We start from the raw sequence: 17,041 nt of genomic DNA on the forward strand, positions 1-17,041 counted from the left end.
CCCAGAGTATGAGGACACAAGGAGGACCACCAAAGGGGCAACTGTGCCACTCTCCTGGAAAGAGCTGAGGAGAGCCCCAAACGAGAGGTCACCCAGCAGCCACGGAGCAGAGGCCAGAGGGGTTGCAGTGGTGTGCCCGTGGGCTCTGCCGGCAGTCAGCTGTGCCAGAGAGGACCGGGCCTCAGGCCCAGAGCCCAGAGGGCACCTCACCCTCCGGAAGGGGCCCAGCCGGGCCACAGGCGCCAGGCCCCGCCAATCGGCCACCAGGAGTGAGTCGGTACATATGAGCGCCCAGCCCCAGACACCAAGAACCACCAACACACCAATGTCTGAGGGCATCAGCCACCGGCAGGGAGTGTGGTGAGGGGAGATAGGCCTCCATTCCTCGGAGAGCCTGAGATGTTCCCAGAGAGGTGGAGTCTAAGACCCATGCTGACATAGACGCAGACACAAACGTGCATTCCCACCCCAATATACACAAATAAATACTCTGGACTCACCTGACGTGGAGACAGACACAAATAGACACTGTACACAAATTCACACTCCCCAAACATACTCCATATCCCAGGTACCCCTTCCCCCAATGTTCCCTCTAATTTTTCATGTGTCTGAGCGAACACACAAACTCCCTGAGCGGTCCCTTGGACCACTGTGAGCGACAGCAGACGTGTACACTGTGGTCACGCCAGCATCAAATCCATCCAAGTTACATGGTTTATTAAAATAATCAAATTACAGCATTTACATTTATGTTAGACTACTTTTAATTAACTGCTTTAGCCCACTTACAATCAGTGTTGGGTACTGAAATTAAATTACTTTTCCACTGAAAAAGTAGAGTAACTAATTACTGTTCATTTTTAGGTATTTTAATTACAGTTACTTACAATGTACTTGCGTTACATTGTAAAATAATTAAACTCGCTGAATATCATTATTTAATTTCATTAATTTATCTTCTAAACGTCGAAGTAAACTCTGCCGCTTTAACATCGCTGTAGTGCAGCTGCACGTCATTTCGCGCCAGTTTGCTGCATAGTCGTATTCTACAGCGAAAGATGTCGGACTCGGCTGAAGCGTGTGGCTGTTTTATGAAATGGACATATTCCCCTCTCTTCACTTTTCTGAAACAAGCTGACAAGAACATTACAGCAATATGTAAGCTATCTCCTGGGGAGAAAAAACTATCGGCTGCTGTTAATAGCGCGAGTAATCTACTGAAGCGCCTGACACAGTGCATAGATGAACACTTCTGAATGATTCTTGTTCATCATCCATGGATAACACCACGGAACTCCTGCTAAGCAGCAAAACGTGATTTTACTTCAGCAGCACAGAAAGCCTCTGAAGGTGAACTTAAAAAATGACTGCAGGGCAGGCTACATTGTGGAACAGATGCTACCGCTGCGTACTGTAGAGTGTCCGTCTTTAAAAAAATGTATTTATTATTTAAAGAGTTTAATTTCTATTGTTTGTCCACTCAAGGTTTATATGGATTTTAAGAAGTATTTAGTTAAATACTTATGTAGTAATTAAGTTACTTTTCTGACACAGTAATTAGATAAGTATTTTAAATACAATATTGACTGAGTAATTAGTAATTAATTACTTTTTTAAAGTAACTTACCCAACACTGCTTACAATGAAAATTTAAAAAATCTTGTTCATGACCTGTGTAGTATGTTAACACCATTGGAAGTAAAAATAACTTGAACTCCAATTTTGAAAACACAACTTTTTTTCTTCTGACTTGTATTATGAGTCTGTGGTCTGTGAGAGAGTCCTGTAACTCTCTGTCTGCAAAATACAGTATATGACCAATGTTGGGCAATTAATTATATAGTTACTTCGTCGAAAAAGTAACTCAGTTTGGCAAACAACAAAGTTTGTTGCAGCTATTTTTTTTTGAATGCAGCAAAGGCGTTTTTAAATGAACATTTCAAACTATTTCCAGCAGTAGCGGTTTTTGATACGGGCGGTTGCCCGGGGTGGCATCGTGGTGGGGGGCGGCATCACGGGCATCGGCACAAAAAAAATAAAAAATTGCTCGTACTCATGCTGCCCAGACATCAGCCAGCGCATATTGGGAATGGCATAGGCACCGATCGGTTTTCTATCGCCCATTTGCTGGGAGTAAGGGCGCCCTCCGTTTGCGAGGTGCGCCTGCTGCTTGCTGCACAGGGAGGAGAGGGCGGGGCGGCGGGGGATTCTCTGGCCGGCTGGAGCAGCATCTAATAACCAACTCGCAAAATAAAAAAACAAAAAACAAAAAACGGGAGTGTTTGCCCGGGGCGCCAAACAGGCTAGGACCACCGCTGAACAATCAGCTGTTCTGCATCACAAATTATTTGTGCCACTCCAAAAAAATAATTTCTGTCCACTACGAGATAAAGGAGAACATCACAAGCCTGATACCTGCAGGCCTGACAACAGGAGATGTACCACTCCTGTAACACCTGTAACATTCAGCATTCGCCTCATTGTTCTGACACACACAACAAAACTATTGACTACACTACACACTAACTACACAAGATTTGCGCTAAACGTCTCTGTAATATATGTTTGCACTGATTGCCGATCACACTTCAACTGAGTAGTACACGGTCAGAAGGAATGGTACTCCACAGTGATGTAGTTCAAATCACTTTAATAAGGAGGTGGCAGATGACATCAACAGGATGAACAGCGTTGGTAGGAATGCAATTGCATTACAGTATTCACATGCAGGTGAAGGGAGTGTGAGTGTGTATATGTGTGTGGTCATCTGTAAACAGAAAGAACAAACATTTGTATTAACCACTATGGATAGCAGTGTACCCCTTAAACAGTACTGTGGGTTTCCAGCATAATGTTATACAATCTGCCATAACCACATGGCCACTAGATGGCACCCTAAGACCATAAATGAATTTCCGGCTCGTCTATACATTGGCCAACCGGACCTCAACAGATTACAACGATTCAGAGAATAAACATAGTAAATAGTTACATCCACCTACAACCACAATGCTTGACAGTAAGTCGTATATGAAATGGAATATGGGCTGAACCCAAGGCCGCCTGTAGTAGGCCAAAAAAACGCATAGTAGCGATAGCAACGGGACTAGCTTCTTACGTAGCAAATTACACAGATAAAGTCAAACAAGCGTCACTCTCATCTTATAATACTCACATGATAAGCGTCTACGGTAGCGCAAAGTCTACGCTGTGTGTAGACCGTTACGTCTTTTCATTGGCCCGGAGTCTACGGTGAGCGTAGACACTGTAGACTCGGGCCAATAGGAGCGCCGAATCCCACTGTAGACGACCAATCGTCTGGTCGACGGAAGTTGCGTCACCAAAACAACAACACGCAGCGGAAGAGCGAAGAAGCCGGCAAGTCTGCTATTTTTTTTAATGGAAACTGGCATTTCTTCTATGTTTACGTTAAGTTACAGAGTCTGGATTTAGCGGAAATTACACGACGCTGAATAGCGCGTTTAACCCTTTTTCTTTGTGGTAAATGTTAGCCGCGCGCTAACCGAGATCTAATGTATTACGCTCATTTCTAGTCTTTTCAGTGGCTACAACTGCTTTCCGTGGCTCGTTCCAAACGATCTGAGATATATGAAGTAGTAAGTGTATTTAATATCATACTAGGCAGATTTACCGCACTGCCATTTACTACACATTTACCCGTGTTTGGCTATTGTCAGTACATCTCGCTCGTTGTAAACTTTAAGTATGTGTAACATTCACAATGATATTGTTGATGGTAACGTGTATGATTCCAGCCTACCTGATAGGCACGTTTGACTTTTTCTAGTTCAGTTCACTGATGACTATCCTGCAGTGCTGTTTTCCTGTATTCCTGTTTCATCCACTTTAATAAAGTGTCCTGTGTTACAGTAACAGTGAGTTGTGGATTTACTTAATGAATGCCTAAGTTGGGCTTTAATCTGCCTTAGACATGTAGACACAACTATGTAGAAACACATAACAGACCTGAACCAAAGAAGCAATGTGTACAAGCAGGCAAAGACAAGTTTTGGAAGTATTTGTACAACACATGCCTCCACAACAACTTCAGTGTTTACAGGAATTGATTAGGAAACACTAACAGAGCTATTATCTATCTGTTATGTGAGTCAAATTTCCCCAGATAGTCTTGGTTGACATCAGGTGACTGTGAAAGCCATGGTGTATGATCACGCCATTTTCATAATCAACTATTCACTCTATTTGTCACAGGACAAACATAATCTCTCATAGCAACTTTGTAATGATTTTACAACTCTTTTACCTTTGACAAGTGAACCCTAACATGGCAGCAAAGTGCAACAATGTCTCCCTGTGTAGGGGTCAAGAGTTCAGGGCATGCCTTTAATTTCTTGCCTGTCAGTAAATGACAGTGTCATGGCATGAATAATCCTTCAGATTTTACCAGTAGAAAAGTAAAACAATTACATTGTCTCATCAGGAGAACCTAAAAAATGCCTCTTATGTCTTTGCACATAATAATCACAGAAGAAAAGAAAGGAATTGATTTTCAATTGCTCTTAATTTCAGGGGACTTTCCAACCTGTTGGTTCAAAAGAGCCAAAAGAAAATCCTCATCGATGTTGGAGTAAAAACTAGATGCTTTTATTGGAATATACACTGATAATGCTTACTGTCCTGTCATTGTAAACCAGTCAAAATACATAAATAACACATTGTGATCATGCTGAAGACCACAGACAGCAGTCCAGGCGTCAGGTGGGATAAAGGAGCTGGAAACATCACCTGATAAAGAAAAAACAGACTGAATGAATAAAAGAAGGCTTCGGGAATGCATAGTACAGTAGTGCAATTCTTCCTGATCGGTGAATGAAATGAAAGAGTGAAAGAAGAGGCTTGTGATTGGTGAAAAATGTGCAATAAAGAAGCCTTCTTTTATTCATTTATTTATTCTTTTATTGTTTTATTTTATTGGTTTTACTTGGAACCCCTGTTGGTAATGACACATGCGGTTTTTCAAACCTTAGCTCATGATTAATAGTAGGTAGGTCAGCTACCACCTCCATAGAGAACAACCTCCACTAGGGTTTAAATAGCTGGGACTCTCCACCTTTTAGTTTTTCAAGCTGAACAAACCTCTTGGATGAGAAGTGAAATGTTTTAAAGGAGTCCAGCTGCCTCTCTTAAGACAACCATGACCTGATTGACTAGGAACCTACACAGACATGGAGTCAGCATGTCTTGTAGCTTTCAAACGACATGCAGATAATATAAAGATTGTATCCAGTCTTTGTTTATCTTGGGTCTGTGTTTGAGTCCTTCCTGGCAGATAGAACAGTTCATTTTACCTGAGATTTACTGCTTAAAGCGCATATGATAAAACACTAAATGGATCCAGGCAATCAAGATTTGAGACTTGCAACATAAGAAAATGTAATTTTTCAGAAGCTGACCATGCTGCAGCTGTCAGCCAGCGATGAGGACAGCGAGCCGGGCGAGCTCATCTACCACGTCACCAAACAGACGAGCCTGGGACACCTCGAGCATGCTGCCAGTCCAGGTAGACCGGACCTATATGTCAGTGTTTTTATGAAAGAACGCAAAAGTAAAGATGGAAGCCAAACTAAACCAAACCAAACTTTTCCGACCGCTTGGTGAGTAGTTGGCATCCTACATGCAAACTGCAGATGACTATGGCTATCTGATTGCAACCAAAGCAATCACAATTATGTTTTTGGTGCAGCAGACCCTGATTTCACCTGGCAACCACCACAAACCAGTGGCTTTAGCCCCAAAGTTGCCAGGGGTGTGCAGCGCTGTGGTCCATTGATCACCTCTCTGGTTTGAGCCTGTCCAAAGACATGCTTGTCAATTGGTGATTCTAAAGTGCCTGTTGGTGTGATGGAAGTATTTAAAACAGTGACGACAGGGTGTGGGGAGGGGAGCTGAGCCGAGGAAGCATTCATGCATCAAATACCAAGAGAGTCAGGGGAACACCGGGGAGGACGACAACAAAACTAAAACAGGGAGCTAAGAACTTCACTACCGTATGTTTTCAATGTTTTTGTCACTTTTTACGGAATCAAACTCAAAGTAAGCTTTAAACCCTGCATGGTCGTACTCTCTCCTGCACTCCATATTATCCTTTGTTGATCTACACACGTCTGTTGCTGCCACGGACGTCGCACGCTCGTACGTCATTGTCATGAGACACTCTCGCGAAGAAAATGACGAGGATTAGTAACGCAATAATGTAGCCTGCTTACGGGAAAGTAACAGTAATCTAATTACCTTTTTTGCAATAGTAATCACCTAACTTTACTCGTTACTTGAAAAAAGTAATCAGACTATGCGGTGTTGCCCATTTCTGGTCCACATACAGAAAGTATCATAAAAAGATTTAAGGTATTGTGCCACATTTGACCTCTGACCTCTTGTTCATGGTTAATAAATTAAGAGTCAAAGTGAAAGACAAATTTGAAACTTTGTTACTTACTACCGTTGTTTGGAATAGATAGGAATATAGGGAATTATATATTTTTATTTAAAGACAGGACTCACATGTTTTCTTTTCTAGTCTTTTAAACCTGTCTCTATCCATCTAGTATTAATTCCTTCTGGGAGACAAGTATGTATATTATGCACACACACAAACACACATGCAGCTATTACCTATTTCTTGTTTTTATACCTAAGATGAATTATTGTTGAATGAAGACATTTTTCAAACACATGTAAAATGTGGCCAATTGTGTTTATTGGGTAAAAGAAAAGGTAGAAGGGGGAAAAGGGGGGATAGAAGGAAAGAGAGAGAGGAGAGAAAACCCCAACAATCCCCTCTGAGCAAGCACCAGGCGACAGTGGATAGGAAAAACTCCTTTTAAAGTGAAAGAAACCTAAAGGAGAAACCTATGGCAGAACCAGGCTCACGAGGGGGCAGTCAACTGCCGGGACTGGTCGGGGGGTGAGGGTGAAAAAAGAAAAAGGAGGGAGGGGAAGGGGAAGGGGGACAATGAAGATGGAATAGAGGTGGAGGAAGACGAGGTTACATGAGGTGAGAAGCAGCACTGTCCCTCCTCCTGAACCAGTGGAAGCGTTTTTTCTTCTTTTTCAGACACTGTTCCACGAGCACCTTTTTCTCAATGATGAGGGTTTTCAGCTCATCCATTGTTTCTGTGTTTTCTTTATCAAGTTTGCTGCATCTTTTCACCATGTCTTCTAATTGTTCTTGTTTTTCTTTAAGCTGGTCTTTCAGTTCTTTAACTGTTGCCTCCTCTATTCGCTTTGCCTTGTGCACATCTGTGTGCATGTCTTCCAGCTGCTGGTTTCTCTTCTGGATATCTTGAAGTCTACACTGCAGGTCTTTATGTGTTTTCTGTTGTTCTTGCTTTTGCGCCTGGATTTCAGTGTTTTTGTTCTTCAAGGTCTTAGAAAGTTCCTCAAGTTCGGTATTTTTTCTCAGCATTTCATTGATGCTACTCTGCATCGCTGAGCATTGTTTTTCCAGCTTTTTCTTTTCTCCTTCCAGTACAGTTGTTTTGTACTTCGTTTCGTTATACAATTCTTGGAGTGCTTGATTTTTCCTCTGGAGATCAAGTTTTTCTTCTTCCTGTTGTATTTTCTGTTGGTCTTTTTCTTGAAGCAGCTCTTTATTTCCGTGCACATTTTTATCGAGCCTGATTTGGAGCAATCTGTGTTTTTCTTCCATGTCGTCAAACTTGGAGTCCATTTCTTTCTGTGTCATTTCCATTTTCTTCTTGTCTTGAAGCAACTGTTGATTTTTGTGCACAGTTTTGTCATGCTTCACCTGCAGAGCTTTGCATTTTTCCTCCATGGCTTGGAGTTTGCTCTGCAGGTCTCTCTGCTCTACGGGCTCTTGTTTCTTGTCTTGGAGGATCTCTTTATTTTTCTCCAGAGCTTCATCGAGTATTACTTGCAAGCCTTCATTTTGTTTCTCGATGTTCCTCAGCTTGCAATCCATTTCTTCTTGTTGTATTTTCTGTTGGTCTTTCTCGTGAAGCAACTCTTTATTTTTGAGCAGTGTTTCCTCAAGAGTTATTTGGAGCATTTTGCATTTTTCCTCCAAGACTTCAAACTTGGAGTCCGTTTCTTTCTCAAGCTTTCCTTGTTGCTCTCGCTCTTGAATGAACTCTTTATTTTTGTGCACTTTTTTATCGAGCTTGATTTGGAGCAATCTGTGTTTTTCCTCCATCTCGTCAAGTTTGGAGTCCATTTCTTTCTGTTTCATTTCCATTTTCTTCTTGTCTTGAAGCAACTGTTGATTTTTGTGCACAGTTTTGTCATGCTTCACCTGCAGAGCTTTGTATTTTTCCTCCATGGCTTGGAGTTTGCACTGCAGGTCTCTCTGCTCTACGGGCTCTTGTTTCTTGTCTTGGAGGATCTCTTTATTCCTCTCCAGAGCTTCATTGAGTATTACTTGCAAGCCTTCATTTTGTTTCTCGATGTTCCTCAGCTTGCAATCCATTTCTTCTTGTTGTATTTTCTGTTGGTCTTTCTCGTGAAGCAACTCTTTATTTTTTAGCAGAGTTTCCTCAAGAGTTATTTGGAGCATTTTGCATTTTTCCTCCAAGACTTCAAACTTGCGGTCCGTTTCTTTCTCAAGCTTTCCTTGTTGCTCTCTCTCTTGAATGAACTCTTTATTTTTGTGCACTTTTTTATCGAGCCTGATTTGGAGCAATCTGTGTTTTTCCTCCATCTCGTCAAGTTTGGAGTCCATTTCTTTCTGTTTCATTTCCATTCTCTTCTTGTCTTGAAGCAACTGTTGATTTTTGTGCAGAGTTTTGTCATGCTTCACCTGCAGAGCTTTGTATTTTTCCTCCATGGCTTGGAGTTTGCTCTGCAGGTCTCTCTGCTCTACGGGCTCTTGTTTCTTGTCTTGGAGGATCTCCTTATTTCTCTCCAGAGCTTCATCAAGCATTACTTGCAAGCCTTCATTTTGTTTCTCGATGTTCCTCAGCTTGCAATCCATTTCTTCCTTTTGTATTTTCTGTTGGTCTTTCTCATGAAGAAACTCTTTATTTCTCTCCAGAGCTTCATCAAGCATTACTTGCAAGCCTTCATTTTGTTTCTCGATGTTCCTCAGCTTGCAATCCATTTCTTCCTTTTGTATTTTCTGTTGGTCTTTCTCATGAAGAAACTCTTTATTTCTCTCCAGAGCTTCATCAAGCATTACTTGCAAGCCTTCATTCTGGTTCTTGATGTGCCTCAGCTTGCAATCCATTTCTTCCTTTTGTATTTTCTGTTGGTCTTTCTCGTGAAGGAACTCTTTATTCCTCTCCAGAGCTTCATCAAGCATGACTTGCAAGCCTTCATTCTGGTTCTTGATGTTCCTCAGCTTGCAATCCATTTCTTCCTGTTGTATTTTCTGTTGGTCTTTCTCGTGAAGCATCTCTTTATTTTTGAGCAGTGTTTCCTCAAGAGTTATTTGCAGCATTTTCAGTTTTTCCTCCAAGACTTCAAGCTTGGAGTCCGTTTCTTTCTCGAGCATTTCTTGTTGCTCTCTCTCTTGAATGAACTCTTTATTTCTGTGCACTGTTTTCTCAAGCTTGATTTGGAGCAATCTGTGTTTTTCTTCCATCTCGTCAAGCTTGGAGTCCATTTCTTTCTGTTTCATTTCCATTTGCTTCTTGTCTTGAAGCAACTGTTGACTTTTGTGCAGAGTTTTGTCATGTTTCACCTGCAGCGCTTTGTATTTTTCCTCCATGGCTTGGAGTTTGCTCTGCATGTCTCTCTGCTGTGTGGACTGTTGCTTCTCTTCTTGGTGGATTTCTTTCAGTTTTTCCAGAGCTTCGTCAAGCTTCTCTTGGAGCTCCTGATTCTTCTTGACCATGTTTTCCTGTTTTATGCTCTCTTTTTTCTCCTTTTGGAGCAGATCTTTATTTTTTTCCAGAGCTCCATCAAGCTTTTCTTGGAGCTCCTGATTCTTCTTGAGCATTTTATCCCCTTTAATGCTCTCTTTTTTCTCATTTTGGAGCAGATCTTTAATTTTTTCCATAGCTTCATCAAGCTTTTCTTGGAGCTCGTGATTCTTCTTATCTTGGAGAGCCAATTGTTTCCCCTCAATAAGACCTTCCCTTTCCTGAAGCTGGTAGGATAATTTTTCTAATTCGGCGCTCTTTCTCTCATTTTCTTCTGTCAGGATCTTAATCTTCTCTCTGTTCATGAGATTTTCATTCTCCATTTCTTCCAGTCGCTTTTCCTCTAATTCTACCTGTTCATCCCAAGGTAGAGAGCTCATATAAGGGTCTAGGGACTCATACCATGGAATAGAGCTGGGGTCAGCTTCTTGTCTTTCTTGCTCTTTCTGAGACATGTTGGAGTCTGTATACCGTGAGTACGAAAAGGATCCAAATGTTTGAAAATGCTTTACTGGTGAACGTTTAAATGCTGCTAATATAAGTGCTGCAAATAACGGACTAAAAGTTGTACATCCTCACCCCTATTTAAGGATTCATGAGGATCAAAGCTTCAAAGGTTTTAAAGCTTTAGAAGCCTGTGACATCAGAATTCCATAAGCCAAAGAGGTTGTCACATGACATTTTTGAATGAGGTCATGTTTTTTGTATGAATTTTTTAAATAACATCAACATTCCGTAAGCCAATGAGGTTCTTACATGACTTTTGAATGAGGATAATTCTTTTGTGTTAAAAAAAAGTGTAAAAAGTGTTATTGCAATAACATAAAAAGTGAGTAAAGAAAGTAAATAAAAGTACAGTTTTATTTATATAGCACCTTTCAAGACAAATTCATTGTGTCTGAGTTGTATTGGTAACTCGTTGAAGTGTTACTGGGTATCATAACCAGACAGTTTGCGCATACAGTGAGTGAAAGCATTGGGTGGACTGAATCAGGTTAAATTAAATCGATAGAACTGAGTGGAGTTCTATCGACTGTATTGATCAGAGAGTTAGAACAACAACTAGAGGAAACTTTGATTAATCTGAAAGTAACTAATATAGGTTAACAGGTAGCTGATACAAATCAGGATTTAAAACCATTTTTGGTTTGTTTGTTTTTCTGTTTGACTTCTTGTTTTATTCAATATTGCAGTTTATATGATAGTATTATGGGTTTGTTAAAGTGTTCCATGTGAAAATGTTGGGAAATGAAATATCACAGGTGGAAATCAATGAAAGTGGAAATTCAGAAGAAATTCTGTCATTTTCCTCATTACTGCACATCATAGATAACTATGTAATGTGTCTGTTGCACACTTTGTATGTCAGGAATAACCATAAATGTGTTGTCTTACAAACGGCTATATCAGGTCTTTGCATCCACAATGAGCGAGGATAACAGAACTCCTGGAAAGCAAAAAAAATCTGGTTCTTGTTGACCATTACCAGTTTATCATATAGGCAGGAGACCTTTGGTCAAAGAAAATTATTAATCCATCTGAACTCATTAATATTTTGTAGGTACAGCTGTGTTCTGGGATATCCTACACTTCGATGTGCAAACATGGATAGCCTGAGGTTAAGAAAGGAGCAAGAAGGTGGTCCCATGATAGTGCAGTTTTTGTTATGGCCTGCAGGGGGAGGCAATTTCCAGACAATTACTGAGTTTCATTTAATACAACACTATGTGTCGGTTACTAATTGTGGCCCTCTTTATTTATTTAGGTAAAGCGGGCCATGCTTTACAGCATCGTTACCCTGCCTCTAACTTAGGAGTGTGCAGTCAAAATGTGGAAAGTGTTCAGTGTTATAAAAATCTCCCTTTTGATTCAAAGCTGAATTTCAAAGCAAACACTGAAGCTGTGTGCAGAAAGGGGCACCAGCGGCTCCTGTGTTTAAGAAGGCTTTTTTGTTTCCACGTTGATAAAACCATGATGGTTTTATTTCACCGTGCTTTTAATGAATCTGTTTTGTCCTTTTCCTTGGTGTTGTGGTTTGGATAGTTATCTGAAAAGAGCAGAAACTCTCTCAGATTGTTAAGTGGTCTAAAAGGCTGATTGGAGAACCACAGCTGTAACTTTCTGTACACCAGACAGTTACAGCGGTCGGCTGGTTTAATTTTTCTTGATGATCCTTTTCACACTGAGAATCGTTTTCTTCCTCCCGGACAAAGGTTTCTGGTCCCAAACTGTAAAACGACAAGATTTAAAAAGTCACATTTGTGGCCAAAATTTGTGTTAAGTTTTGTTGTCAGCATTTTTTGCTGTACTTTTTGGTTTTCAATTCAATTCAATTCAATTCAATTCAATTTTATTTATATAGCGCCAAATCACAACAAAAGTCGCCTCAAGGCGCTTTATATTGTACAGTAGATAGCACAATAATAAATACAGAGAAAAACCCAACAATCATATCATATGACCCCCTATGAGCAAGCACTTTGGCGACAGTGGGAAGGAAAAACTCCCTTTTAACAGGAAGAAACCTCCGGCAGAACCAGGCTCAGGGAGGGGCGGCCATCTGCTGCGACCGGTTGGGGTGAAAGAAGGAAAACAGGATGAAAGACATGCTGTGGAAGAGAGACAGAGATTAATAACAGATATGATTCGATGCAGAGAGGTCTATTAACACATAGTGAGTGAGAAGGTGACTGGAAAGGAAAAACTCAATGCATCATGGGAATCCCCGGCAGCCTACGTCTATTGCAGCATAACTAAGGGAGGATTCAGGGTCACCTGGTCCAGCCCTAACTATATGCTTTAGCAAAAAGGAAAGTTTTAAGCCTAACCTTGAAAGTAGAGATAGTGTCTGTCTCCTGAATCCAAACTGGAAGCTGGTTCCACAGAAGAGGGGCCTGAAAACTGAAGGCTCTCCCTCCCATTCTACTTTTAAATACTCTAGGAACAACAAGTAAGCCTGCAGAGCGAGAGCGAAGTGCTCTAATAGGGTGATATGGTACTACAAGGTCATTAAGATAAGATGGGGCCTGATTATTTAAGACCTTGTATGTGAGGAGCAGGATTTTGAATTCAATTCTGGATTTAACAGGAAGCCAATGAAGGGAAGCCAAAACAGGAGAAATATGCTCTCTCTTTCTAGTCCCTGTCAGTACTCTTGCTGCAGCATTTTGGATTAACTGAAGACTTTTCAGGGAGTTTTTAGGACATCCTGATAATAATGAGTTACAGTAGTCCAGCCTGGAAGTAATGAAGGCATGAACTAGTTTTTCAGCGTCACTCTGAGACAGGATATTTCTAATTTTAGAGATGTTGCGCAAATGGAAGAAAGCAGTCTTACATATTTGTTTAATATGTGCCTTGAAGGACATGTCCTGGTCAAAAATGACTCCAAGGTTCCTCACAGCATTACTGGAGGCCAAGGTAATGCCATCCAGAGTAAGGATCTGCTTAGATACCATATTTCTAAGATTTTCAGGGCCGAGTACAATAACCTCAGTTTTATCTGAATTAAGAAGCAGGAAGTTAGCGGCCATCCAGGTCTTTATGTCTTTAAGACATTCCTGCAGTTTAACTAATTGGTGTGTGTTACCTGGCTTCATGGATAGATAGAGCTGCGTATCATCTGCATAGCAGTGAAAATTTATGCTATGTCTTCTAATGATGCTACCTAGGGGAAGCATGTATAATGTAAATAGAATTGGTCCTAGCACTGAACCCTGTGGAACTCCATAATTAACCTCAGCATGTGAAGAAGACTCTCCATTTACTTGAACAAATTGGAGTCTATTAGATAGATATGATACAAACCACTGCAGTGCAGTACCTGTAATACCTACAGCATGTTCTAATCGCTCTAATAGGATATTATGGTCGACAGTATCAAACGCTGCACTGAGGTCTAGCAGGACAAGCACAGAGATGAGTCCACTGTCAGAGGCCATAAGAAGATCATTTGTAACCTTCACTAAAGCTGTTTCTGTGCTGTGATGAGCTCTGAAACCTGACTGAAACTCTTCAAATAAGCCATTCCTCTGCAGATGATCTGTTAGCTGTTTGACAACTACTCTTTCAAGGATTTTTGATATGAAAGGAAGGTTGGAGATTGGCCTATAATTAGCTAAGACAGCTGGGTCTAGAGATTGCTTTTTGAGTAAGGGTTTAACTACAGCCACCTTGAAGGCCTGTGGTACATAGCCAATTATTAGAGATAGATTGATCATATTTAAGATTGAAGAATTAATTAATGGCAGGACTTCTTTGAGCAGTTTTGTAGGAATGGGGTCTAAAAGACACGTTGATGGTTTGGAGGAAGTAATTATTGAAGTTAACTCAGAAAGATCGATTGGAGAAAAAGAGTCTAACTTAACATCAATGGTACTAAAAGTAGCTGTAGACGATATTACATCTGTGGGATGATTATTGGTAATTTTTTCTCTAATGATAAAAATTTTATTTCTGAAGAAGTTCATGAAGTCATTACTAGTTAACGTTAAAGGGATTGTTGGCTCAGTAGAGCTCTGACTTTTTGTCAGCCTGGCTACAGTGCTGAAGAGAAACCTGGGGTTGTTCTTATTTTCTTCAATCAGTGACGAATAGTAAGATGTTCTGGCTTTGCGGAGGGCTTTCTTATAAAGCAGCAAACTATTTCTCCAGGCTAAATGATGATCCTCTAAATTTGTGACACGCCATTTCCTCTCCAGCTTACGAGTTATCTGCTTTAGGCTACGTGTTTGAGAATTATACCACGGAGTCAGGTACTTCTGATTTGAGACCTTAGTTTTCACTGGAGCTACAGTATCCAGAGTCGTACGTAGTGAGGAGGTAAAATTATTAACAAGATAATCGACCTCTGTTGGAGTAGCGTTCAGATAGCTGCCCTGCTCTATGTTGGTACAGGGCATTGAAGATGATAACAGTGGGTGGATTATATTCTTAAACTTAGTTACAGCACTATCAGAAAGACATCTAGTTTGATAAAGTCTACTCTCCACTGCTGTGTAATCAATTATTGTAAATGTAAATGTTATCAGGAAATGATCAGACAGCAGAGGGTTTTCAGGAAACACTGTTAAATGTTCAGTTTCTATGCCATATGTTAAAACAAGATCTAGAGTGTGATTAAAGTGGTGGGTGGGTTCTTTTACATTTTGAGAGAAGCCAATTGAGTCTAATAACAGATTAAATGCAATTTTGAGGCTGTCATTTTTAGCATCTACATGGATGTTAAAATCACCCACAATAATTATTTTATCTGAGTTGAGCACTAAATCAGATAAAAAGTCTGAGAAATCAGAGAGAAACTCTGTGTAAGGCCCAGGTGGACGATAGATGATAACAAGTAAGACTGGTTTCTGAGTTTTACAGCTGGGGTGGACAAGGCTAAGCATCAGGCTTTCAAATGAATTAAAAGTCTGTCTTGGTCTTTCGTTAATTAATAGACTGGTGTGAAAAATTGCTGCCACACCGCCCCCTCGGCCTGTGCTTCGAGGTTTCTGGTAGTTAGAATGATTCGGGGGTGTTGATTCATTTAAACTAACATAATCATCCTGCTGCAACCAGGTTTCTGTAAGGCAGAGTAAATCGATTTGTTGGTCAATTATTAAGTCATGTACTAACAGAGACTTGGAGGAGAGAGACCTAATATTTAATAATCCACATTTCACTGTTTTACTCTTTGGTTCAGATGTGGATTCTGTATTGTTCTTTCTTTTTGATTTTTTATGTTTAAGTTTTTTATTGCTGGTTTTTGGTTTGTTTTTTGTCTGTTTGGGAGCTGACACAGTCTCAATGGAGATGGTTTTTTGGGGGGGTAGCGGGAGGAGAGAAGCTGCAGAGAGGCGTGTAAGACTGCAACTCTGCTTCCTGGTCCCAACTCTGGATAGTCAGATTTTGGGGGGTTTAATAAATTTGTCCATATTTCTAGAAATGAGAGCTGCTCCATCCAAAGTGGGATGGATGCCGTCTCTCCTAACAAGACCAGGTTTCCTCCAGAAGGTTTGCCAATTATCTATGAAGCCCACATCGTTTCTGGGACACCACTCAGACAGCCAGCAATTTAAGGAGAACATGCGGCTAAACATGTCACTCCTGGTCTGATTGGGGAGGGGACCAGAGAAAACTACAGAGTCCGACATTGTTTTGGCAAAGTTGCACACCGATTCAATATTGATTTTAGTGACCTCCGATTGGCGTAACCGGGTGTCATTACTGCCGACGTGAATTATGATCTTACTGTATTTACGTTTACCCTTAGCCAGCAGTTTTAAATTTCCTTCAATGTCGCCTGCTCTGGCCCCTGGAAGGCAATTGACTATGGTTGCCGGTGTCTCTAGCTTCACATGTCTGAGAACAGAATCACCAATTACCAGAGTTTGACCCCCGGCGGGTGTGTCGCCGAGTGGGGAAAAACGGTTAGACACATGAACAGGTTGGTGGTGTACCTGGGGCTTCAGTTTAAGACTATGCTTCCTCCTCACCGTCACCCAACCGCCCTCGTTCCCCAGCTGCTTGGGGTCTGCCGGGGAACAGCTAGCGGGGCCTACGCTATCTTCGGCTGCACCAGCTACAGGGGCCTGACTAGCTACGGGTGAATGAAGGGTGCGAAGCCGAGTCTCCAATTCAGTAATCCTGGCCTCCAGAGCTGCAAATATGCTACATTTGTTACAGGTATCATTACTGCTAAAGGAGGCCGAGGAGTAACTAAACATCTGACACAATGAGCAGGAAAGTGCAACAGGGACAGGTGAAGTAGCCATGGTGCTAACGAGTCAGCTACGAGCTAAGCTAAGCTAGCGAAACAGTAAAGAGACAGTGAGTGAATACTTTGGCTATAAATTAGGTAGTGAGCACACAGAAAGGGTGATTCAGATGAAGCACGTTAAGATTATACTATGAAAAAGGGATGTATCAAAAGATTTCAATTAAATTGCTAAGCAGAAAAGCTACTCAGAAACACCACTGTGTTTGAGCAGGAACAGGAAGTGATACTCTACCGCAGAGCGAGCGAAACACCAAGTGACAGCGCCACCCAAAGGTTTTCTGTTGTTTCTTCAATTCATGAGAACAAATCTAACTACAGTTACAAATTAAATACCTGAACCTGAAAATGTTCAAATCAAAGATTCCCAGCACTGTAGTTCCGAACTCAACGTCCACATAGAAGTAATTGGCAAATTGAA

The 17,041-nt window shown here is 41.1% G+C and overlaps 1 protein-coding gene across 1 annotated transcript; it reads right to left on the reverse strand.

The window, feature by feature from the left end:
• Positions 1-7,030: 7,030 nt before the first annotated feature.
• Positions 7,031-10,318, reverse strand: LOC135933604 (trichohyalin-like). Its single transcript, XM_065471704.1, has one exon. The coding sequence runs from the start codon at positions 10,316-10,318 to the stop codon at positions 7,031-7,033; it is 3,288 nt and encodes a 1,095-aa protein (XP_065327776.1).
• Between the last annotated feature and the right edge of the window lie 6,723 nt (positions 10,319-17,041).

The sequence above is a fragment of the Pelmatolapia mariae genome, linkage group LG10_11, assembly GCF_036321145.2.
Source record: "Pelmatolapia mariae isolate MD_Pm_ZW linkage group LG10_11, Pm_UMD_F_2, whole genome shotgun sequence".
Taxonomy (NCBI): domain Eukaryota; kingdom Metazoa; phylum Chordata; class Actinopteri; order Cichliformes; family Cichlidae; genus Pelmatolapia; species Pelmatolapia mariae.

Coding starts and splice junctions, on each gene's coding strand:
- LOC135933604 (XM_065471704.1), bottom strand. CDS start 10,318: ATGTCTCAGAAAGAGCAAGAAAGACAAGAAGCTGACCCCAGCTCTATT.